This window comes from Penicillium citrinum, assembly GCF_028827155.1.
Source record: "Penicillium citrinum strain IBT 23319 chromosome Unknown utg000007l:1.0-2040159.0:1.0-2041076.0, whole genome shotgun sequence".
NCBI classification, from domain to species: domain Eukaryota; kingdom Fungi; phylum Ascomycota; class Eurotiomycetes; order Eurotiales; family Aspergillaceae; genus Penicillium; species Penicillium citrinum.
The window spans coordinates 1,628,755-1,650,946 of NW_026622692.1; the positions used below are offsets into that span (position 1 = coordinate 1,628,755).

The window sequence follows — 22,192 nt, forward strand, 5'->3', positions numbered from 1 at the left end:
TGCATATATCTGCATAATCTATCCCAAGACAACATTGTTCTGTGACTTCGTAGTATAGATTGATAACGGATCGGGAATCCATGTGGCGGATCGGGGCAAGAAAAAGCACAAAATGGACTCGGGTAGCCGGGGGACATCAAACCACCAATGCGGTCTGCGTCCCGTTCGGATCGGGCGGGCGCCGAGACTAAACGTTTTCACTTCTCCCTCTTCCCTTCTTTCCTCTCTCCTCCCACCCCACACCACCATCAATTCCCCTTGATCCCCTCACCTGACGGGTTTTGTTCACGATGCTCGCCGCCAGAAACTTCTCTGCTGCTCGTCAGTGCCTGCGGTCCGTCCGTGTGACCCCCAGCTTCGTCGCCCCCGTGTCGCAGGTACGCCAGCCCCCTCTCCATGATAACCTTCCCTACCACCAAGGGACCTGTCCCAATTGAGCTAACGCTATTTTTTCTTTTTTTTTTTGCTGTTTAGATCCGTGGCTTCGCTGCTCCCGCTGATGATGCTGTCGCCAAGTTCAAGGGCCAGAAGGGTTCTGATGTACGTGAAACCCGCAAATCTCGAATTTTCCTCTGGTCCGGCGCCAGCCACATCAAGTCTGTCGCGGTCAAATCGCCCGCGCCAAAGGCATACAATTTATCGCGACAATACTGACAATGTCTCCTTGGAATATAGGGCAAGTACACTGTTACCCTGATTGAGGGTGATGGTATCGGTCCTGAGATCTCTCAGTCCGTTAAGGACATCTTCGAGGCCGCCAAGGTAAAGAAATCGTCGCATACCCGTCTGAAAACTCACCAACATGATACTAAATCAACTTCATAGGCCCCCATCAAGTGGGAGCCCGTCGATGTCACCCCCATCCTGAAGGATGGCAAGACCGCCATTCCCGACGATGCCATCAAGAGCGTCCAGAAGAACTACGTTGCCCTGAAAGGTCCCCTGGCTGTACGTTACCAAGGCCTACCTACTTGATCGCATCGACTCGCCATACTGATCACTTCATTCCATAGACCCCTGTTGGTAAGGGTCACGTCTCCCTGAACTTGACTCTGCGCCGTACCTTCAACCTGTTCGCCAACGTCCGTCCTTGCCGTTCCATCGCCGGTTACAAGACCCCCTACGACGGTGTGGACACTGTCCTCATCCGTGAGAACACCGAGGGTGAATACTCTGGAATTGAGCACGTCGTTGTCGACGGTGTTGTCCAGAGCATCAAGCTCATCACCAAGGAGGCTTCCGAGCGCGTCCTGCGTTTCGCCTTCCAGTACGCCGAGTCCATCAACAAGAAGAAGGTCCGCGTCGTGCACAAGGCCACCATCATGAAGATGTCCGATGGTCTCTTCCTGAACACTGCCCGCGACATCGCCAAGGACTTCCCTGGTGTTGAGTTCGACGCCGAGCTGCTGGACAACTCGTGCCTGAAGATCGTCACCGACCCCACCCCCTATAACGACAAGGTCCTTGTCATGCCCAACCTGTACGGTGACATTCTGTCCGACATGTGCGCCGGTCTGATCGGTGGTCTTGGTCTGACCCCCTCCGGTAACATTGGTGACGAGTGCTCCATCTTCGAGGCTGTCCACGGTTCTGCTCCCGACATTGCCGGCCAAGGTCTTGCCAACCCCACTGCTCTGCTTCTGAGCAGTATCATGATGTTGCAGCACATGGGTCTCCACGACCACGCTGCCCGCATCCAGAAGGCTACCTTCGACACCCTGGCTGAGGGCAAGGTTAGTTTTCCCATTTCCCAAGAGCCCGACTAGAACAAAGCTAATTATACATTTTGTAGTCCCTCACTGGTGACCTTGGTGGCAAGGCCAAGACCCACGAGTACGCTGAGGCCATCATGAAGCGCCTGTAAGCTTATCGCTACCCGGAATTTTTGTACTATGACCCTTTGATCTTTTCTTTGTACCCTCGAACGACATTAGACTTCCTATAGCGATCGAAATATCCCTATTTGTGTACCTAGGTGGTCAATCCTGCTTTTTCACGCACACTATTTCTTTTGTTTCGAGTAAATTTGTCATTGATACATTGTAGATGATCTCCATATTAATACATTTTTTGCCATGAAACGAAACACATGAAATGACCAAACGCCGATCCGTTACTCCAAAGGTATCAAAGCTGTGAGAAAGGACTGAATGTGGAAAACCTAAATGAGCTCGTCTCGGCCTCAGCGTCGTCGAGCTGTCCTGCGCGTCCCCGTATTTGTTGAGCTTCTTTTTCCCTTTTGCTTGGATCGTGAAGTCTGTGCCCGAGTACTTCGCGATCCGCCCTTCCCCTCACTATCATCCTCGTCACCATCACTCTCCTTCGCTCCCTCCGAACCTTCTTCGTCCTCTTCCTCATCCTCGCCTTCACCCTCACCTTCGTCCTCCTGATCATTGGCAGCTGACTCTTCAGCTGACTCGGCATCATCTTCGGACGCTTTCCCTTGGCTTTCTGTCCCAAGCTCCACTTGTAGCTTAGTTGACCGGGTTTCTCGTCCAGCTTGACGGGTGCCACGGTTGGATTTGCGGCCTCTTGATGGCGCGGGCGAGGAGCGCGGTTCTACCAAAGAATTGAGTTATTACGAAATCACGGACCCGGCTCAACAGGGTGTAACTCTTACCATCTGTGTCTGCAACTGTACTCCCTCGTCGAGATTCAGGGTGAGGGCTGGTAATTGGTGACGAAGAGCCTTCCAAGGCGAGGCGCTTCTCGAACATCATGTCACCGTATTCGTCGTATGGGAGCTCAAATGGGCAATACATCTCATTCGGCTCTTCATCCTCTTCATTCGCATCCGTGATGACAGAATCTTCCTGATTAACACATACAGATCAGCAAACTGCGTGCCAATGTTCAATTGAAACTTTCGCATGGTCATGACGTACCCGCTCATCGAGAGCTTCAAGGTTATATAAGGATGCCAATTTCTTCCATATTCCGGGAATGCGCATATGGTCGGCGTTTGAAGGTGCGTATCCCTGACTCTTCAGGTGTTCTGAGATCGCAAGCATGCGAAAGTGCTTATGTACACCTAGTGAGTAGAACAAGATTGTCAGATAGAGCTCCCTTATCATGATCCCAGGCGGACCAGTCACGTATAGTAGCTTACCAACGGGCTTCCATTTGATGATTGCCTTTAACAGTGCAGTTTCTTGTTCGTCTGTCCAAGGATCACTAATGATATCGTACTTCGGTTCATCGGGCTTTACGGCGCTGTCACTAGACCCTGGAGTGTTGGCACTGGATTGTGGCGCATTGTCTTCGGGGGGGAGAGGTAGAATGACCACGCTTTGCCTTCTTACGAGGAGGCATTATGCGACTGTGTGGGTATATGGAAAAGAAAGAAGACGAAAATGAAGATGAGTCGCGCGGTGCGGAAACGACGAGCGAAGGAAGTTGTTATCGCATGGCCCGTGCACGATAGGCGCATGGTGGGACTGTTTGGCACCTTCACATCTCAAACACGTCCATGAACATCCTCCAGTGCTCTGGCTATGGACGCGCAATGGATAGAGATGACTATGAGCCCAATCCGTTCTCTAGTGAAAGTCTCTGGAGACTCTCTAGGTTCAGTATAGAAGTTCTGCAGCCTCTGGAGTCTCTTCCGTGGAACGCGGACTTGCCTGGTATGTTTGTTACTCTAAGAGTTGGGATAATTACGTTGTCCATTGTTGTCTGACGTGTTTTCAGCGATTCCGAAGGCTTGCTTTCAAGGTGTACCTGAATCAACAGAGACAATTGACCCGGTATGGAAGCTCAATTTCTTCGAGAGCGACCTCAAGCCTCCCCAGTCCGCGGGCTCTACTATCAATCCGTCAATAGAGAACGCCTCTGAAGCACGAAGTGAAACCGCGCCTACATCGGTAAATGGGAAGAACTTATGGGCACTGGATCTTTTGCAGGAGCCCCCAGGATACCTCGCTCCACTGAAATCTTGGGAAAAATATCAGGATCGCACTTTCGAAGAGCCTATTTCAGCATATTTTAGTGAATTGGGTCCTGAGGGCTTTGATGCTGCACTTGCACATCAAGATAAATTGAGTGGCCATTCTCCCACCCGTCTGGTTCGCGATGATATCTTGATTCGTTCGTTGCTCCGTCTTGGATTAGGATGGAACTCTTTGTTCTTTCGATACAACAAGGAAACTAAACTGTTTGAGGATTCCATGACAAACATCAGGACCCCAGGGCTGTCTTCCTTGACTCTACACAGTGTCATTGCTGGTGTACGGAACTGTGGTACATTTATGCAGTGTGTCCGGACTTTCGCCAAGAATTCTACCACCAAGCTCAAAGACCTACCTTCTGTATTCACTCTACGTGGTTCCATGTCGGTGATTATATTTAACCTTGAGAAGCAGATTCTTGCTACTTGTGGCAATATCGTGTCGGTTCTTCAGGTTGCGACTTTGTTCGATCGATGTCGAGACTTGTTAGAAGCCTTGGCCGAGATCGTCGCCGCTTTAGAGAAAGCATTATCGGATTCCGATGTTATTTCCACTGTCACAGATATGGCGGCATATTTCACCCATAAATACGGGTGGATGGAGAATCTACTGCATGAGGTCGTGAGCCAGATTGCACTTCCTTGGTTCAGTTTCATCGAAGGCTGGATCGGTCTCCGACCTGACGAAGCAGCTCTTAACGAACTTGTGGCAAGCGGTAGAACTTTTGTTCAACTAGATCGTTATGATGATCCAAATAAGTTCAGCAGCGGACCGGCACGTTTTGGATACAGCTATCGCGAAAATAGCATGCCTTCCTTCATCCCCAGTGATCAAGCAGAGACAATTTTCGAGAGCGGGAAAAGTTTACGCCTATTGAAGAAATCGCATCCACATCATCCTCTTGCCAGAAATGATGTCCTCGCTAGAGCTGGTCATCTTCATCTACATTGTGCGACAGCTTGGACGGACATTGAGCGAATCCAGCAAAGGGCCGATGAATACGAATCTCAACTTCGACTGGAGATCTTGAAATACAATCGGGGCCAATTGTCGATACAGTCAGCAAGTCATGTGTCTTCCTCTCCAAAAGCCCAAGATGAGCATGAAGAGATTACTACAAAGACCTTCGAGCTTTTCGATATTGATGATGATAAAAACATCTCGTCGTCTTTAATGGATGGCACTGCTCTGGCCAATGATTCCGTTGACCAGATGATTCAGAGTGCCAGGAACCTCGATTCCGATGCTCTTGTTAATGAGGATTTATTGAGACCAGACCTCAGATCTGTACTCTATTTGTCACTTGCTCCTGTGATATCATCGCAGGCGCAATTGATCAATTTCTCCTGTCTTCACCATCTGTTCAAAGAACACAAATTGCGGCATCATCTGAACCTGCAATGGCGCTTTCAGTTACTGGGAGATGGTTCTTTTGCTACTCGTCTGACGAACTCTCTTTTTGCGCCCGAAATGGAGAGCGGAGAACGCAAAGCTGGCGTCGTACGCAGTGGAGTCCATACTGGCTTAAGGCTAGGGAGTCGTGAGACATGGCCCCCGGCGAGCTCCGAGCTGCGCTTGGTTTTAATGGGTCTCTTGGGGGATTGTTATTTTGGAGAGACAGAGCCGGAGGGCCCAGAAAATGTACAACAAAAAGAGAATGAACTCCCTGGTGGGCTGAGCTTTTCCATTCGAGACTTAACGCCGGAGGAGATCAAGCAATGTCAGGACCCTAATGGAATTGAGGCTTTGGACTTTTTGCGTCTTCAATACAAACCTCCCGAGATTCTTGAGACGCTTATTACGCCTCAATGTCTGGAAAAATACGATCGATTATTCAAACAATTACTACGTCTGGTTCGAATGGTCACCGTTGTGAAGGGATTGATACGTGATTCTACTGCCCGCAACTCCCTCGCGGGAGACATTAGGAATGTTTTTCAGAAATTTCGAATCGATGCCCAACATTTCGTTCTTGCAATTAGCGATTATTGTTTTCATATTGGAATAGGCTCTATTTGGAGTCGGTTTCAGGAGACCCTTGCCAAAGTTGAGCGTTGTCTTGACTGCGATGATATTGACGGCACAATTGAGACTGCCCAGTCCGTGACACACCTCCGTCATTTCCATGTCGATATATTGGACCAGATGCTATTTGCCCTATTCCTGAGCAAGAGACATGCGCCAGCTGCGAAACTACTAGAGAGCATATTCAGCACAATTCTTGCATTTAGCTCATTGTCAAAAGCTGACGGTCTGAGTGGGCTTAGGCATGGAAGTGGGGGCACTGTTCATCACTTGTACAGCGTGTTCAGAAAACAAACGTCTGCTTTCGTAGGCTACTTGCGAGGACTGGACCCTGGTACAAATTCCTCAAAATCCATGGCACACTCGGGTGCAGCCTTTTCTTTGCAAAATGAGCCCACTAGTGTATTCGAGCATCTTCGAGTTAGGCTTGAAGTCAGGGATTATTACTGATACGTCCATGAAGGATAACCCTGCCATGTATAATGAGATATTATGATTAATGACAAACAATATCATTGCATTACAAGTCCTATTCAATAATCATGCCATGGAACACCGCTTGGTCTCCACCAAATCCGTACAATAGACGATGTCTCGACGCCCGAAAATCATCTTAATGTCCAACATTCGCATGATGTGGATTAAAAGAAGTGCAGATCTGATTCTGCCCAGCCTTGCTCCAGGAGGATCTTCTTCGCGGATTTCTCCAAGGCCTCAGGTCCACAGAGAAGAACCATACTGGCATCTTCTGGTGCAGCAAACTCGTTGATCAACTCATCAGAAATTCGCCCTCGACGACCTTCCCAGGAGTCTGATGCCTTGGACAACGTGTGTACAATGGTGCATTTCTTCCTATCCGCCTCTGAGTAGGCTTCAAGTTCAGATCGACAGAGAATGTCCTCCTCCAAGCGATTACCATCCAAGACAACGCAAGTTGTAGGATCTTGAGGGTCTTGCATGATGGCACGCAGGACTTGAAATACTGGAGTAATTCCAGTTCCGCCACAAATCATCTTGAAAGAGCGAAGGTTCCTTTCTTTACCGCTGATGAGGACCCTTCCATTTCCAAGATACTCAAATCGTCCCGTTGGTCCCTTGCAATCGATCTGAGCCCCCAAAGAAAGCATATCCAAAGCCATGGTCATTTTGCCACCGGGAACGGTGGATGTTGGGAAATAAATCTTGACAAGAAGCTCCATGCGCCCTTCCAGGTTTGTTTCGGAAATCGGCGTGTATGATCGGATTATTGCTTCTTTTTTGTTTTTTGGGTCTTGCACTTTGATCATCAGGTGCTGCCCGATGGGTAATCCCAAAGTTTGCTTCTCATGCTCCAATTGGAATATAAACATTCGGGTATCCCAGGATACATTGTTCTTTTCAATCAATGTCATCTTGGACCATGCTCTTGATTGAAGGAAATGTGGACGCGGCTCATCACTAACGACCGTGGTATTGTTGTTCAGGGCTACCAGAGAAGCCTTATCCAAGGTACCAATGTGATAATCCGGCATCATCAACTTGGCAGTTTCGCTGTCTGATTCAAAGTCAGCCCTGTCAATATAGAATCATTGACTGTTGAAACTCACGGATTGCATGGAAATCTTCTGATACATCAAGTCCTGCCGAAGAGGTGATACTGATGGCACCACCGGGATGTCCTTCTAAGAAACCCGTCCCATCGTACACTTCGCCGTTCACCACAAACCAAGGCTTTTCGCTGCTGCTGTTTTCTTTCAATTCTTGAAGATTAATTTGGCGATTCACCCCTTCCTTCTTCATGTTGATTTCCTTCACGGGCTCCGGCTCGAGGGGCTGTTCACCTTCGTGTCTCTCTCCCCAATTGCCGTTGAGCAGATCCCCGCCGGCTTTCTTAACCTTTTCCATCCATCCACCACTTCTTGCTGGATGGGTAGGATGCTCAAACTTGAGCGTATAACCCTCCTTTGTGATGGTCACTCGAAACCACGGGTTGTTCATCATACCTAAGACCGACCAATACATGTCCCGCGGTTGGGTTGCTAGGGCTTCATCGACGGCCCTTACTAGTAGCGCATCACTGCTTTCCAGATCAGACACAGGAATGTCCAATGACCAAAAGGACCAGCAAAAGCAAGTTTCCCGCTGCCACATGTCTACCTTACCCCCGAAGAGATCGCCCTCCCATTCTCGGTATTTGTCTTCGGCGTATTCGATATTGGCGAGTCGCCATGCTGGAAACACCGAAAGCGTAATTAGCTCCGTGAATATAGGAATTTTTTGGATGAAGCCACTATACATTTTCCTTTATCCAATGATATTTCGACTCTGGTGATTCGTCGCCCACCACCAGCATATGCGTAGCCCTTCGCAGTATAAGTTGTCCCAGCAGTTGTAAGATCAAGCACCTCTTCGTGTTCCGGATAGGCCGCCACGGAGTTTACATTCAAATCGTATATGGCATATCGGTCATCAGTCCACCACTTTTTATCCTGGGCCGACATTTCTGGGGAAACCATTGTTCTGGGAATAGTCAGAATGATTTTCAAAATTGCTCCTCTATCATGCGGTACTTACGGCAGTACCCGATTGTCGTTGATATGGTACCAATTATCACTCGGCGCGTCCGTAATTATGAGCTTTGTCAACCATTTGACACTTCTTCCGCCGATCTGGCCTGGAACCACAGCCCTCAAAGGACGTCCGTGATCGGGTCGAAGAGGCTCTCCGTTCATTTTGTGCGCTAACATGATCCCCCGGTTATAATCCATGGCCCAGTTCAGTTTTACTGATGTACCATAGAAACCATTTGGCTAGATAATTGTTAGTTCGCAATGCCTTTACTGGCGTCATGATTATATAGACAACGCCTACCAATTTATCAGCCCCTTCCATACAAACGTATTTTGCTCGGCGAAGTGGTTTGGCGCTGCGAATTATATCTGCCATCATGGGCCCTGTGAAAAGAGCCGTAGAGAGCCCAGCAGGGCCCCACGAGAACCCCTTTGACTTCCTGACTGTATTTTGCTCTTTTCTTCGATTTCCGGCACAGACAAGTGTAATTGGCGCAGTTATTTGGTCATACTTCTGCAGAATATCACGAAAGCTCAGGACTATGGGGTGTTCTACAAGACTGTGAACCTATTAGTTATAAAGCCATTTGAGGGTTGAATATCAGGATTCTATCTTAACAAGCTTTTACTCACCCTTCTATGCTCAATTCCCATGTTGGAATATCTTCATCAAGGACCTGGGGTACTGGTCCATGGTTTCGAACATAAAATAATTCGGGTGATGTTAAGAATCCTTTGAGTGTCAGTAGTGTACATATTGCTATCTTACAAGGAATATACTCTTTCTAGTAGTAGTAGTAGAATACATACCCTCTTTGTATAATTCCGTGAGAGGTGGCTCAACATTGAAAGGATGTACACCAGTCAACCGAATAAGACGCGGGTCGCGGGCGACATGGTTATCCGGAGTGCTCTTGTCGACTTCTAAGATTTTTGTTGGGTTAAATGACGGTGGCGGTAATGGAATGTTCGGTTCTTCTGGCGTTGGTAAATCGTGAAATTTGACATTTGAGCTCTTGATGGGGAACTCGGCTCTATCTAGGGCCGTTTGTGTGATAGTCGCCATCGAATGTTATGAATGGTGCTGTCAGTCGCTTCAACCTTGAACGTTATATGATGACTCAATAAACCACAATCTTTATTGTAAAATATCAAATGCAATGAATATGAAAATAATGAAAACCAAACCAGTCCATCCACTTTTTTTAGACTATGGCTTTTTCAAGTTCTAGGTACAAATACGGTCCACATCGAATTCAAGTTAGGGTTATCCAGGGTAGTATCTCCGCGGGTGGGTAACGCAACAGAGACCTGACATGAGCACATTAGAAAAATCAAAATACAAATTTCAAAAACGTTTTACCCACAAGGAATGATCAAAAATGCCTTGTTTGATCCTTATCTTCAAGTTGCCGCTTCATGGATGTGGTTGTTCCCCTGGCCTATCAGCGTGTCCAATTAGGGTTATCTTTTATCTTTCGCGGCGGCCATTCAGCTTTTAGCTAAAAAGGGTTACCCACAGGCTCAACCCTGGATCCGATTCTATCCAGATCTCCGCGGAGGCTTAGATGTCAGATAGAAAGCTCGTTCTTATCGTATGATCGCCCTAATCATTCCGATCTGTATCACTCTGCGAGACCACCTTGTAGGTGATCACGCATCACAACCAATGTGCCAATTTCCCTTAAAACTGCTCGAGAAGCCATAGATAGTGTAATTTAGCGTAATTTTCTTCATATCTCATCAACGAAGTAATTGCGTGTGCAGCTATGGCCGTACTCGAAGGTTTACTAGGTGAACCACCTGGACGAGTTGCCATTTCTAAATCCGCTCCAAAACATGGCCTACGCCAGAAGATCGTGATTGTAGGATTGGGCATGGTAGCCATTTCTCTCATGTATGCGACATACCGACTTCTCTAGTCTTCCTATCGCTAATACTAGCAGTGAGAAAATCATCAAACAGGATACAGCTCGGAGATTTGATATCCTGGTGATTGGCGAGGAACCTCATGTCGCATATAATCGTGTCGGGCTCTCGTCATTCTTTGAGCACCGCAAGATTGAAGATCTCTATCTCGAGCCAAAAGAATGGGTCAGTACTGAACTGATTCAAGGATCTTGAAAGGAAAAAAAAAGGCAATACTAATGGTTTTACCAGTATGGATCATTCAAAGAGCGAGGATTCGATCACCACCTCAACACTCGAGTCACTGCAGTAGACCCACACAACAAAACGGTCACCACATGTAGCGGAGATCTTATTTCCTACGACCTTCTTGTTCTCGCTACAGGATCAGATGCCGTTCTTCCCACTCGTACACCAGGCTACGATGCGAAAGGAATATTTGTATACCGGACTATCGATGACCTGGAGCGCCTGATCGATTTTGCCGCCAAACATAAGGGTGAGACTGCGGTCACAGTTGGCGGTGGTCTACTTGGACTCGAGGCTGCGAAGGCGATGACCGATTTGGAGGATTTCGGAAATGTAAAACTGATCGATCGCAATGACTGGGTATTGGCAAGGCAGCTTGACGGAGATGCGGGCTCTTTGGTATCTCGAAAGATTCGCGATTTGGGTCTCGAGGTCCTGCATCAGAAACGAGTTGCTGCTGTCACAACAGATAAAGATAACAACGTGACTGGTATTACATTCGAAGATGGACAGCACATAAAATGCTGTTGCATCTGCTTTGCAGTAAGTATTTGACCTACAGTATAATACTGGGTTCATTTCGCTGACCTCTTTAGATTGGCGTGAGGCCACGAGATGAGTTAGGGCAATCGGCTGGTATTCTCTCCGGTTCGAGAGGAGGTTTTCAAATTGACGAAAGGTCAGTACCAAATCATGGTGCTGATGAGAAGCCTTCCAACCCAGAAACTAAAACATAACAAATCCAGTCTACAAACCTCAGTCCCGAATATCTACGCCGTGGGTGAATGTGCCAGTTGGGAAAACCAAACATTTGGGATCATTGCACCCGGCATTGAGATGGCAGATGTGCTGGCCTATAATCTCACCAATCCTGACAAAGAACCCAGGCGGTTTACACGACCGGACCTCAGTACCAAACTAAAGCTTCTCGGTGTTGATGTTGCTTCATTTGGAGACTTCTTCGCCGACAGAGATGGGCCAAAATTCCTCCCGGGAAAACGTCCATCAACCACAGGTCCTCAAGGAGAGAAGGCGGACTCTTCCGTGAAGGCCTTGACGTACAAGGATCCATTTGCTGGAGTATATAAAAAGTATATCTTCACTATGGATGGTAAGTTTCTGCTTGGTGGAATGATGATTGGAGACACATCCGACTACATCAAGTTAAACCAAATGGTGAAAACCCAGAAGGAGCTTGAAATTCCTCCTAGTCAGTTAATCCTTGGGGCTCAAAGTGGTGGTGATGAGAATGCAGATGATCTGTAAGTCAATATACTACACCTATGTTATTCAACGAAGTTCTTACCCGTGTGCAGTGATGATAGCACTCAAATATGCGCTTGTCACAACGTATCTAAGGGTGATGTTGTTGAGAACGTCAAGGCGGGTAATTGCAAAACCATTGGAGAAGTCAAGTCTTGCACCAAGGCAGGGACTGGCTGTGGTGGCTGCATGCCCCTTGTGCAATCTATTTTTAACAAAACAATGTTGGAGATGGGCCAAGAAGTTTCGAACCATTGTGAGTGCTACCCATGGATGACTCTGTTTAATTTAGAGATTGCATTCACTAATGTATTCAGTAGTATGCTTCCACATACCGTACTCACGGGCAGATCTATACAATATCGTCGCCATCAAGCAATTAAAGACATTTACAGAGGTGATGCAAGTCGCCGGGAACAACCCTAACTCCCTTGGGTGTGAACTCTGCAAGCCCGCGATTGGTTCAATCCTGTCGAGTTTATTCAACCCGAACATCATGGACAAGGGTTACAATGACTTACAAGATACAAACGACAAATTCCTCGCGAACATTCAGCGAAACGGAACGTTTTCTGTTGTGCCTCGTGTGCCCGGTGGAGAGATTACAGCCGACAAGTTGATTGCAATTGGATCGGTCGCCAAGAAATATGGACTATACTGCAAGATCACTGGTGCACAACGAATTGACATGTTCGGCGCGAAGAAGCAAGATCTTTTGAACATCTGGACGGAGCTTGTGGATGCAGGCATGGAAAGTGGACATGCTTATGCCAAAGCTTTGCGCGCCATCAAGGTATGTCATAGAAACTCGGAGGCTTAACTACCTGAGCATCAATTTTGCTAGTACGGATCTAACATTACAATCTGCAGAGTTGCGTAGGCTCTACATGGTGCCGCTTCGGTATCGGTGACAGTGTTGGTATGGCGATTCGTCTTGAGGAACGATACAAAAGTATCCGTGCCCCGCACAAATTCAAAGGTGCAGTCTCTGGCTGTGTTCGAGAGTGCGCGGAGGCACAGAATAAAGAGTGAGCATGTCGAAAATTCGAATCCATGGAATTTAACTAACGATGTGCCAGCTTTGGTCTTATCGCTACAGAGAAAGGGTTTAATATTTTCGTCGGAGGAAACGGCGGTGCTAAACCGCGCCATTCAGAGCTTCTTGTGACGGACGTTCCCCCAGAGATGGTCATGCCTATCATTGATCGATATTTGATCTTCTATATTCGAACCGCCGACAAGCTTCAGCGAACAGCACGGTGGATTGAAAATCTTCCAGGTGGCATTAACTATCTGAAAGAGGTAATCATTGATGACAAGTTGGGGATCTGCGCCGATATGGAGCGACAGATGCACGAGCTCGTTGACAGCTATTTCTGTGAATGGACGGAAACAATCAAGAATCCCAAGCGTCGGAAGGTGTTCCAACAATTTGTGAACACAGATGAGACAGTGGATACGGTGGAAGTCATTCAAGAGCGTGCACAAAAGCGTCCTACTTATTGGGCCAAGGAATCTGCCCTGGAAGATTTCAAGGGTCATCAATGGTCCAGCCTCTCCTGGCAACCTGTTGTTAGAGCAGATCACTTTTCTGATGAGCCACCACAAGTATCTTCTGCCAACGTGAAACGAGGAGACACTCAATTAGCAGTTTTCAAAATCAAAGGCAAGTTCTACGCCACACAACAAATGTGCCCACACAAGCGTGCTTTTGTTCTATCAGATGGATTAATTGGCGACGATGATGCTGGAAAATACTGGGTCTCCTGTCCGTATCACAAGCGAAACTTCGACCTCAATGGAGAACAGGCTGGGCGTTGTTCAAACGACGAGAGTATGAACATTGCTACCTTCCCTGTGGAGGAGCGAGATGATGGTTGGATTTATATCAAATTACCACCCGTCGAAGAGCTGGATGCAATCCTTGGAACAGAAAAATGGAAAGTGAGGAAAGAAGAATCATCCGACCCTTTCCAAAAGATGGACAAGAGATACAAGGGGATGAAAGGCAAGAAGGTGGCTAATGGTGATGCCCTGAGCCATTCTGCAGCTCAGCCTGCAAACGGGATTGATTGGTAGTAAACATTGTTATTTCGACCTCACTGAAAGAGTGTGAGCACGAAGGTCATTTCAAGAATGGGTCACTTTTTAAGATATTGTGGGATTGGAGATTTGATGGCTGAAATTTGGAGTTTTTAGCGAACGACCTAATGTGACTATGTGAATATTACTCAAATGTAAATCATCATTTCGGTAGACACAAACGGAACAGCTCCATCAAATATCGTTCAGCTTTCTTTCTATTCTTCCCCCCATGTATTGACCAGATTTGGTGACCTTCTCGAAGGAGAAGGATATTGTTCTGCTTCAGGCTTCAACCGCTAGATTGCCATATGATCCGATGAGACTGGCCCGAATTATCCAAATGACAAAAGCAATGTAACCGAATACTAGATCCTCATAATACGATACTTACAGCCAATCTTATCTTCGGCTTCGCCACCGAGCGGGAAGATCTCGTTTGATGAACACATCACGACGTTGAATGAGGTGTCGATCCAGAGCGAGCAGAGACATCTGTAGGAATAGGGCAAGATGACGATGTTTAAACTATTTCCGCGGAGCTCAGAAGGATCAATTTGACCCATTTTAAGACCCACGATTCTCTCAAGCAAGTAAAGTCTAAACTCCTATCTATATCGTTGGGCTAATTGTGTCCAATGAGGTGCGAGCTGTTTATCAACATCGGATGCCAACCACCACGGACTACGCACACAGCCCTGAGAAAAGTGGAACACAACCCCAGAAAATCACGGCAATTCATGAACCCTGGTGCTCCATACCGTGTGGAACAATGCAGAATTCCTTCCGCGGAGATGTTCAATTCTGTGCTTATCGCGCCTCTATGCCTTTGCACTTTGTCTGGTATTCGAGACCGTTTGCATATGTCCAGCTTTCCAGACGCGGTCTTGGAACCCTTATCTCTCCTTTGACTTTGCATAATGAATGTATATTCTTCTTGGCTAATATCTGGAGGCTCTTAGGCCCATAATTGACGATTCGCTGGGAGAGATTGTGAATAGAATTTCGTCGAATGAGATTGCGTGGATATGCTCATTCTGGTTATTTTTCTTTTGGAGCATCCATCAACCTCCCTCTGGCATGAGCTTTACGAGAATTCCCGAGTGTGGTAATTGATCGATAGAACTATGGAATTTTCTATATGTTGTGTCATATTATTAAAATTGCCTGATATAGACGATCAGCCATTCTGACATTTTTCAAGTCTATTTAGGTTATCAGGCCCGCCTTCACTTCAGGGCTTGCTCTTGAATATCAATTCTGACCCATCAATATTCGAGCTTTCCAAAAGCAACTGTCTTGATTCTATATTTATTAAACCTGAATATTAGAGTTGACTCAAATACCTCCTGTCTGAATCTCTAACTCCTTCGCATCGTCTGTATCCTGAACGGCCATCATGGCTGCTAATTTGGGCAAGCTTCTTTTTGTGTCCCCAGAAGTTCATCCTGGGACACGAAAAGCCAAGTCTATTCCGATTCTAAACCCATTCGACCAATACGGACGAGTATTCTTCTTCTCATGGGTGGGCTTCATGGTAGCTTTTCTCTCGTGGTATGCATTTCCACCATTGGTAAGCAGCAAACAACTCATATCGGAACCCCTCTACACAAACGGTAATGGGATTAACGATGCTTTTTCCTCAGCTCTCTGTCACTATTAAGCAAGACCTTAAGATGACCCAAGAAGACGTTGCGAATTCCAATATTGTCGCGCTTTTAGCTACTTTGCTAGTTCGGCTGATCGCTGGTCCGTTATGTGATCGTTTCGGTCCACGACTAGTATTTGTAGGGTTGCTACTTTGTGGAGCAATCCCTACTGCAATGGCTGGCTTAGTGACCACACCCAAGGGTCTTATTGCCTTGCGGTTTTTTGTTGGAATCCTCGGTGGTACCTTCGTGCCCTGTCAGGTCTGGTGCACAGGATTCTTTGACAAACAGATTGTTGGAACAGCCAATTCACTGGCCGGTGGTTGGGGCAATGCTGGTGGAGGAATTACCTAGTGAGTCTTGACTACATCCTTCACATATGATACCTTTGCTAATGTGACCTCTACAGCTTTGTTATGCCTGCTATCTATGACTCTCTCGTCACTGCTCGCGGCTTGACCCCTCACAAAGCCTGGCGTGTCTCCTACATTGTTCCTTTCATCATTATCACTGCAGTGGCACTGGGAATGCTTTTCCTGTGCGAAGATACTCCAACTGGTAAATGGTCGGAGAGACACCTTTGGGCAAAAGAAGCAACATCACCCGTGTCTCCTGGCTCTCCTTCGGATGGGAATATTGTCAATCTCAACTCCATACTACCTTCGACTCAGCCATCTGGCCCTCCGTCGGTATATGATTCTGCCATCGACGTGGAAAAGAAGGGCACGCAAACTCCTCAAATAGTGGACAAGGAAGCTTCGGGTATGGGCCAGATGAACCTCTTCAGAAACGATGCTGTCGTCACTCTTTCGAGAAAGGATGCTTGCTGTGTAGCCTTCAGTCTATCAACAATGGCTGTGGCAATCCCTTATGCCTGTTCTTTCGGATCCGAACTGGCCATTAACTCTATCCTCGGAACCTATTATTCCAAGAATTTTCCTAACATGGGCCAAACGGAGTCTGGTCGGTGGGCTGCTATGTTCGGCTTGCTTAATGTCGTCTTTCGCCCTGCTGGTGGCTTCATTGGGGATATGATATATCGCTGCACCGGAACTGTCTGGTCAAAGAAAATCCTGCTATCATTCCTGGGTCTCGCGATGGGTGCCTTCGAGCTGGCGATTGGTTTTTCCAATCCAAAGAGCGAAGCAACAATGTTTGGACTCATCGCGGGCATGGCATTCTTCCTTGAGGCTTGTAACGGGGCTAATTTTGCCGTTGTGCCGCATGTGCATCCTTACGCTAACGGGGTAGTATCTGGCATAGTGGGTGGCTTCGGAAACCTCGGAGGTATAATATTTGCTATTGTTTTCAGATATAATGGTTCTGACTATGGCCGCTCATTGTGGATTATTGGAGCGATCTCCATGGCGGCCAATGTGGCTGTCAGTTGGATTCGCCCAGTACCTAAGAACCCATTGGTCTAATCATGAGTCTATTCTATGCTTTACGATAAATTTAGATATTAATTTTCATATATTCACTTGAAATTTTCCATTGCAGCCTTAAATTTTAATCCACACCCCGCAGGACCCTGCTGGAATGCCCTAGTCTTCAACCGGCATCCCGATGGTTGTGGGGGCTTCGGGTTAGCATCCCCCGAGACGGGGAATCACTTTGGCGAGGACGAGGGGCATGGCTTGAGTATGTGGAAACTAGGAAACCCCTCGCTAGTACTTTGAAATATTCCTATATTGAAATCTGTTGCACTGTCTACTAATACACGAAAACAAACAAGCATCCGACTATCTCGAAAGACGACAGCCTTCTTCTGAGCCTCTCGATTCTCATCTGCTACCAGTATTCTATTCAATTGGAGCCAACGAGCCCTCGAAATATTCATCCCAAACAATAAAGATGGCACCAGTACGCCGCATTGCCCAAATTGTTCATCTCAAGCCGTCAGCAGTGGCTGCATACAAGGAATGTCACGCCAATGTCTGGCCCGAAGTACTACAACAAATTAAGGACTGTAATATCAAGGATTGTACGCTTCCCGCTCCGAGTCCCCCCATCTCAAGCCCTCTAACAGATATCAATTATAGATTCCATCTTTTTCGACAACGAACGCACGCTATTTGCCACTTTCAAGTACGCCGGTACGGACTTCGAGGGTGACATGGAGAAGATGCGGGCAAATCCGAAAGTGAGAGAGTGGTGGGCCTTGACCGATGGAATGCAGGTGAGTATCTTTAGTCTCTTTCATGTAAGGATTTGCGTCTGGAAACTAAAGATGAATGCATTACAGGAGAGCCCCATTCCCGGCGCAGTGAGTAGTGCTGAAGGACCCGGATGGTGGAAGGTACTGGACGAGGTGTTTTACAATGAGTGAAATGGCCAAAACTGGTCTTAAATGTGAAATTTATAGGTACTTATTTCTTGAAGAAATGATCTATCTTCTTCTGTCGAGTATCGTGTGATGCACTCCCTATACCTCCTCGAGCGCGCCGTAACCCCAAAAGGTGTTCTTTATTATTAACAGCCAATATCTTCATAGACCATCCTTGCAATAGAGGGGCCAAGGCATTACTCCTTTGAATTTCGTTTGTGGTGTCTAGGATCGATTCCTCGTTAACTGTGCTTTGTACTTGCGGCGTAGACCCGGCACGAGGTGGCAACGGAGGTAGTAATGGATGAGAATGTATCGAGACGACCATATAACCTGTATTTGACCAAGAAGGTGTCAAATGATATGGCGGCCCTTCATGTTGTGGGCAAATGCCAGGGGTCAGGGAAATATTGATCGAGTCAAACAATTCGACAAGACAAGCCCACAATATGCGAAGAAAAACACCGTGCGAAACTATAGCTATCTTGTCCTTCGCACATGCAGGCTCAAAAATTAAAGGTATCAGATGAGTATCCAGAAACAATATGGCTCGTCTTTTCATCGAGGCTGAGGTTTCACTGTCGACATGTCTAGGTGAGCTGCCGTCACGGCGGCGATTGTTTTCGTTATGTCTTGCCGAGGAAGAACCACGCCAGCATGTGCCTTCCAGTGAGCCATAATACTTCTCTCTTAGATCCTGAGTCGTAGTCGGCACTTTCGGCGTGCCGTCTGCCCTTGATGGTTGGTGGCGACAGATTCCCTCAGCTGTAAGTCTGGCTCGACTCAAGTCTGAGGCAAATATCGAGTCAAATTGAATAGACTTTGAGGCGAAATGTCGTGCCAAATATTCTATCTGTAGTGTGCCATGATTCGTGAGCGCTGAATCAGTAGTGCCGGCCCTGTAGGTAAGGTTAAACCACAATGTCATGGGTGAAGTCATTTATATATCGAGTCTCACAAAACTTGTGCCACATTATGGACTGTTTCCGCATGCCGGATCAAATATATTTGCATGACCTTCCGATTTGTTCCAATATTGAGAAGCTATCAGCACTTAGTTTCATTGCCCTGGAGTTTATTGCTTTGGAAGCAAAAAAGGTCGCCGTCTCCAAGGACAAGAAGTGTGTGGACAGTCACGTGAGATGGTATTAAAAGAACTCGAGACCAACGTGAAGGCCAGTGCTGGGACAAAGAAAATGAATTAAATAAATCCAGATCTCTATACGAGGACATACTATAGATACAAATGCTACAATCTAGATTCCCAACTACGGTGCATATTGCCAAAGCAGAACCACAAGAAATACGTGAGGGAACGAAGAGATTGCTTGGACATTGGGAGCGATTAGAACTGTGAAAAAGAAAATTGCCTTGTGAACACCGAACTAGTTGCCCCAGAAAACACCCTTTAACGTAAACAAAAGTGGTATGTGCCATGATCCATCAATCTACATTCATCAGAAAAAAGAAACGCCGACTGGCAAAGCCAATTCCCTCATTAAATTTTTGTAGGAAACTTTTGAGCTTAAACAGCGGACCGAAGGACTCATCAGGAATAGTATAGCCGACAAGACGCTTAAGCAGCGAGCTCGCGAATCTTCTCCTGGACGCGGGCCTTGCGCTGCTCGTGGGAGAGCTTCTCGACCTTGTACTTCTTGGACTCGGCCTTCCACTCCTCCTTGGTCTTCTTGGAGCCCTCATCCTCATCCTTCTTGAAGGGGTCCTCACGGATGGCCTTGTGGGCCTCCTGGTAGAGCTCCTCAAGGTCACCGGCGTCAATGTCCTCCTCGATATACTTGACGAACTGGGACTTGTAGCGCTCCTCATCCTCATCGGCGAGGGTCTCCATGTACTCAGAGACGTGGCCACCGAAGATGTAGTTGCGGAGGGTGTCGGCATCGAGCTCCTCGGACTCAATGTCGTAACCGGGGAAGCGGCGGTCGGAGTGGGGGATGAAGATACCACCGTCGGAGGCACCCTTCATGGCACCGAAGACACGGTTACCGCTGGAGGTACGGACAAGACCGACATCAAGGAAAGCCTTGAAGGGACGGCGCTCGCCATCACCGGTCTCAACGGCCTCGGTGAGGGTGTACTCACCGTCAGCCTCCTCGACACCCTTGAACTGCTCGGCAAGACCAAGCTTGGACAGAGTACGGCGGGCCAGGAGCAGACCGGTAGCGTAGGCGGCGGACCAGTTGGTAAGACCCTGGTTGATACCGTAGCGCTTCAGCTCGTGGGAGTAGGCGGAAGCGAAGACCTTGTCACCGGAGATCTCAGAGTAGACGATCTGGGTGATGACGTCGCGGTTGGTGAAACGGACGACCATGCGGTACTTGGGGGCGTTGTACTTGTTCTTGGCCTGGGTGATCAGGCGCTTGCGAGCATAGTAGTCGGTCTTACCCTCGCGGCGACGGCGGTACTTAGTCTGGTAGCGACTAGGTAAAAGTTAGTACATGGTCAACCCACAATTCAATTTGGATTTCTTTTTTTTTCTCTCTCAACCACGTGGATGTATGGAAATACTCACCTGAAGTAGGCATCGTTCTTGACAGTCTTGGTGAAAGGCTGTAAGAAGAAAAATCGCGAGTCAGCAATTTGCGCTTCAGAATTTCGTCCGAAGCATCTTGCAAGGACCCGGCTCCGATCTCTCGATCAGGAGGGGAGGACGAAGTAGAATTCAAATCGAACACAGAACAAGCATATTTTCAGCCATCTGCGACGAGACTTAGACTCACCATTTTGGCGGGTGTCGGGGGGTGCTGAAGCCTGTGGTCGACGGTTGGAAAACAGAAGGAAAAAAGAGTGTGCGGCGACTTTGTGGGGGAGTTCGCTTAGCGGGACTTGCATCCCACCCGAAAAGTGCGGTTGGCGACGACTTTCGACGGTTTCTGGGTGGGCGACGACCCACTTGGAGACTATTGTAGAGCCTAAGCAAAGCAGAGCAAAGTAGAGCAGAGCAGCATATAGTAATAGATCATAAGGGTGATCTAGTTAGATCACTGTAATTGAATTTATAAATTTGCAGAATGTGATAGTATGCTGCCAGTAGTTATTGCCCCTCTATGAATAGTTCCTAGTATGTACTGGACATCCCGTACCATGTAGACTCATTCCCTCTGGGTCCATTATAGGCGGGCCTTATTCTCACTCTCTAATAATTGAAGACCGGTGATCTGTTCTAATTCCTTCACAGTATCCAGTGTCTTTCCAAGGGTCACTTTCACGGTCCGTAGCCCGGATCGCTTTCCGGCCTTTAGATTCTCTCCAATATCGTCGAAGAACACAATATCCGACGCCTCAGCCCCTGGTAGACCGCGCTTCTTAGCCAAAGCGTCCATTTCCTGGATAGCAGCTTGATAGATCTTAGGATCAGGCTTACGAAGCCCAGTATGTGCGGATGAGATGAAGAAGTCAAACTGCGATCGCACTCCTGTTTCATCTTTGTTATACGCATGTCCCTCTGGGAATTTGACAGTATTTGAAAGGGCACCCATTAGATATTTTCCCGAAGCTTTCAACTTTTTCAAGGCGGGAAACATATAAGGGTCGGGTGTACGGGATATCCGCATCATCTCCCAGAAAAGCCATTCTGCATCGACTTCAGGGAGAGGTGGAAGAGTCACCGGACCAGTCAATCCCTTCTTTTGCTGTTGCTGCTCGTGGAATTGTTTCCAAAGTGATGGATGACGAAGATCACGATTGAATTCAGCAAAGAAATTGGCGTCCATATTGATTTCGCCTCGTTCGATCTTGTGCCAAGCGCCATTGGGCGATGTTCGTGAAATGCTAAAATTCACCCAGCCAGGTGGAATATTCTGAGAAATTTCATAATCAAGAATAGCTTGGAATGGTGAAACAACCTATTCACAACGTCAAAATCGGTTTCTTAGTTACTGGTTAGAATGGTGCCGACTTACGCAAACACCGCCGATGTCGAAGAGAAGGCCTATCGGCCGCTTGTTCTCAGCCATGTTCTTGCCGATAGAACGAGAAGCAAGAAAGTATAAAGTAATACCGGTAGTCTGAATACCAATGAGACCTGCGAAAATATCTAGTAGATTGAGAGTTGCGGAGATGTAAGGGTTTAAAGACCTCTAATATGATCGAGGATTGCCGAGGTTCAACAAAGGTTCCCCAAGGTGGAGGCCGAGGAAAGAATCCAAACGGCCGGAGTATCAATAGTATCCTGTA

The 22,192-nt window shown here is 47.4% G+C and overlaps 11 protein-coding genes across 11 annotated transcripts; 5 read left to right on the forward strand and 6 right to left on the reverse strand.

Annotated features, from left to right (window-relative positions):
• Nucleotides 1-290: 290 nt before the first annotated feature.
• Nucleotides 291-1,864, forward strand: N7469_008278 (isocitrate dehydrogenase (NAD(+)) IDH2; the record flags this gene model as incomplete). The annotated part of the gene is made up of 6 exons (XM_056647196.1): nucleotides 291-377; nucleotides 475-540; nucleotides 676-762; nucleotides 826-948; nucleotides 1,014-1,733; nucleotides 1,793-1,864. 6 exons carry the CDS (start codon nucleotides 291-293, stop codon nucleotides 1,862-1,864), a joined length of 1,155 nt encoding a protein of 384 aa, XP_056498747.1.
• A 318-nt stretch (nucleotides 1,865-2,182) lies between these two features.
• N7469_008279 (EAF7 family protein) lies at nucleotides 2,183-3,430 on the reverse strand (the record flags this gene model as incomplete). Its single annotated transcript, XM_056647197.1, has 5 exons — nucleotides 2,183-2,559; nucleotides 2,621-2,813; nucleotides 2,886-3,031; nucleotides 3,110-3,240; nucleotides 3,303-3,430. 5 exons carry the CDS (start codon nucleotides 3,428-3,430, stop codon nucleotides 2,183-2,185), a joined length of 975 nt encoding a protein of 324 aa, XP_056498748.1.
• A 75-nt stretch (nucleotides 3,431-3,505) lies between these two features.
• N7469_008280 (tubulin gamma complex associated family protein) lies at nucleotides 3,506-6,422 on the forward strand (the record flags this gene model as incomplete). Its single annotated transcript, XM_056647198.1, has 2 exons — nucleotides 3,506-3,626; nucleotides 3,691-6,422. The coding sequence occupies 2 exons, from the start codon at nucleotides 3,506-3,508 to the stop codon at nucleotides 6,420-6,422; spliced, it is 2,853 nt and encodes a 950-aa protein (XP_056498749.1).
• A 191-nt stretch (nucleotides 6,423-6,613) lies between these two features.
• Nucleotides 6,614-9,587, reverse strand: niaD (nitrate reductase NiaD; the record flags this gene model as incomplete). Its single annotated transcript, XM_056647199.1, has 7 exons — nucleotides 6,614-7,506; nucleotides 7,559-8,182; nucleotides 8,248-8,471; nucleotides 8,526-8,761; nucleotides 8,823-9,081; nucleotides 9,155-9,254; nucleotides 9,332-9,587. 7 exons carry the CDS (start codon nucleotides 9,585-9,587, stop codon nucleotides 6,614-6,616), a joined length of 2,592 nt encoding a protein of 863 aa, XP_056498750.1.
• A 703-nt stretch (nucleotides 9,588-10,290) lies between these two features.
• niiA (nitrite reductase niiA) lies at nucleotides 10,291-14,020 on the forward strand (the record flags this gene model as incomplete). Its single annotated transcript, XM_056647200.1, has 9 exons — nucleotides 10,291-10,418; nucleotides 10,468-10,615; nucleotides 10,682-11,221; nucleotides 11,275-11,357; nucleotides 11,425-11,940; nucleotides 11,995-12,197; nucleotides 12,259-12,734; nucleotides 12,812-12,969; nucleotides 13,021-14,020. 9 exons carry the CDS (start codon nucleotides 10,291-10,293, stop codon nucleotides 14,018-14,020), a joined length of 3,252 nt encoding a protein of 1,083 aa, XP_056498751.1.
• A 288-nt stretch (nucleotides 14,021-14,308) lies between these two features.
• N7469_008283 (uncharacterized protein) lies at nucleotides 14,309-14,589 on the reverse strand (the record flags this gene model as incomplete). The annotated part of the gene is made up of 2 exons (XM_056647201.1): nucleotides 14,309-14,391; nucleotides 14,418-14,589. The coding sequence occupies 2 exons, from the start codon at nucleotides 14,587-14,589 to the stop codon at nucleotides 14,309-14,311; spliced, it is 255 nt and encodes an 84-aa protein (XP_056498752.1).
• Nucleotides 14,590-15,422: 833 nt separating this feature from the next.
• N7469_008284 (MFS transporter) lies at nucleotides 15,423-17,096 on the forward strand (the record flags this gene model as incomplete). Its single annotated transcript, XM_056647202.1, has 3 exons — nucleotides 15,423-15,596; nucleotides 15,670-16,025; nucleotides 16,082-17,096. The coding sequence occupies 3 exons, from the start codon at nucleotides 15,423-15,425 to the stop codon at nucleotides 17,094-17,096; spliced, it is 1,545 nt and encodes a 514-aa protein (XP_056498753.1).
• Nucleotides 17,097-17,526: 430 nt separating this feature from the next.
• N7469_008285 (L-rhamnose mutarotase) lies at nucleotides 17,527-18,001 on the forward strand (the record flags this gene model as incomplete). Its single annotated transcript, XM_056647203.1, has 3 exons — nucleotides 17,527-17,656; nucleotides 17,715-17,851; nucleotides 17,918-18,001. 3 exons carry the CDS (start codon nucleotides 17,527-17,529, stop codon nucleotides 17,999-18,001), a joined length of 351 nt encoding a protein of 116 aa, XP_056498754.1.
• A 40-nt stretch (nucleotides 18,002-18,041) lies between these two features.
• On the reverse strand, nucleotides 18,042-19,012 carry N7469_008286 (phosphoglycerate mutase; the record flags this gene model as incomplete). The annotated part of the gene is made up of 2 exons (XM_056647204.1): nucleotides 18,042-18,897; nucleotides 18,957-19,012. 2 exons carry the CDS (start codon nucleotides 19,010-19,012, stop codon nucleotides 18,042-18,044), a joined length of 912 nt encoding a protein of 303 aa, XP_056498755.1.
• Nucleotides 19,013-19,574: 562 nt separating this feature from the next.
• Nucleotides 19,575-20,739, reverse strand: N7469_008287 (60S ribosomal protein uL18; the record flags this gene model as incomplete). Its single annotated transcript, XM_056647205.1, has 3 exons — nucleotides 19,575-20,436; nucleotides 20,529-20,566; nucleotides 20,737-20,739. The coding sequence occupies 3 exons, from the start codon at nucleotides 20,737-20,739 to the stop codon at nucleotides 19,575-19,577; spliced, it is 903 nt and encodes a 300-aa protein (XP_056498756.1).
• Nucleotides 20,740-21,126: 387 nt separating this feature from the next.
• Nucleotides 21,127-21,972, reverse strand: N7469_008288 (HAD family hydrolase; the record flags this gene model as incomplete). The annotated part of the gene is made up of 2 exons (XM_056647206.1): nucleotides 21,127-21,861; nucleotides 21,919-21,972. 2 exons carry the CDS (start codon nucleotides 21,970-21,972, stop codon nucleotides 21,127-21,129), a joined length of 789 nt encoding a protein of 262 aa, XP_056498757.1.
• Nucleotides 21,973-22,192: the final 220 nt, after the last annotated feature.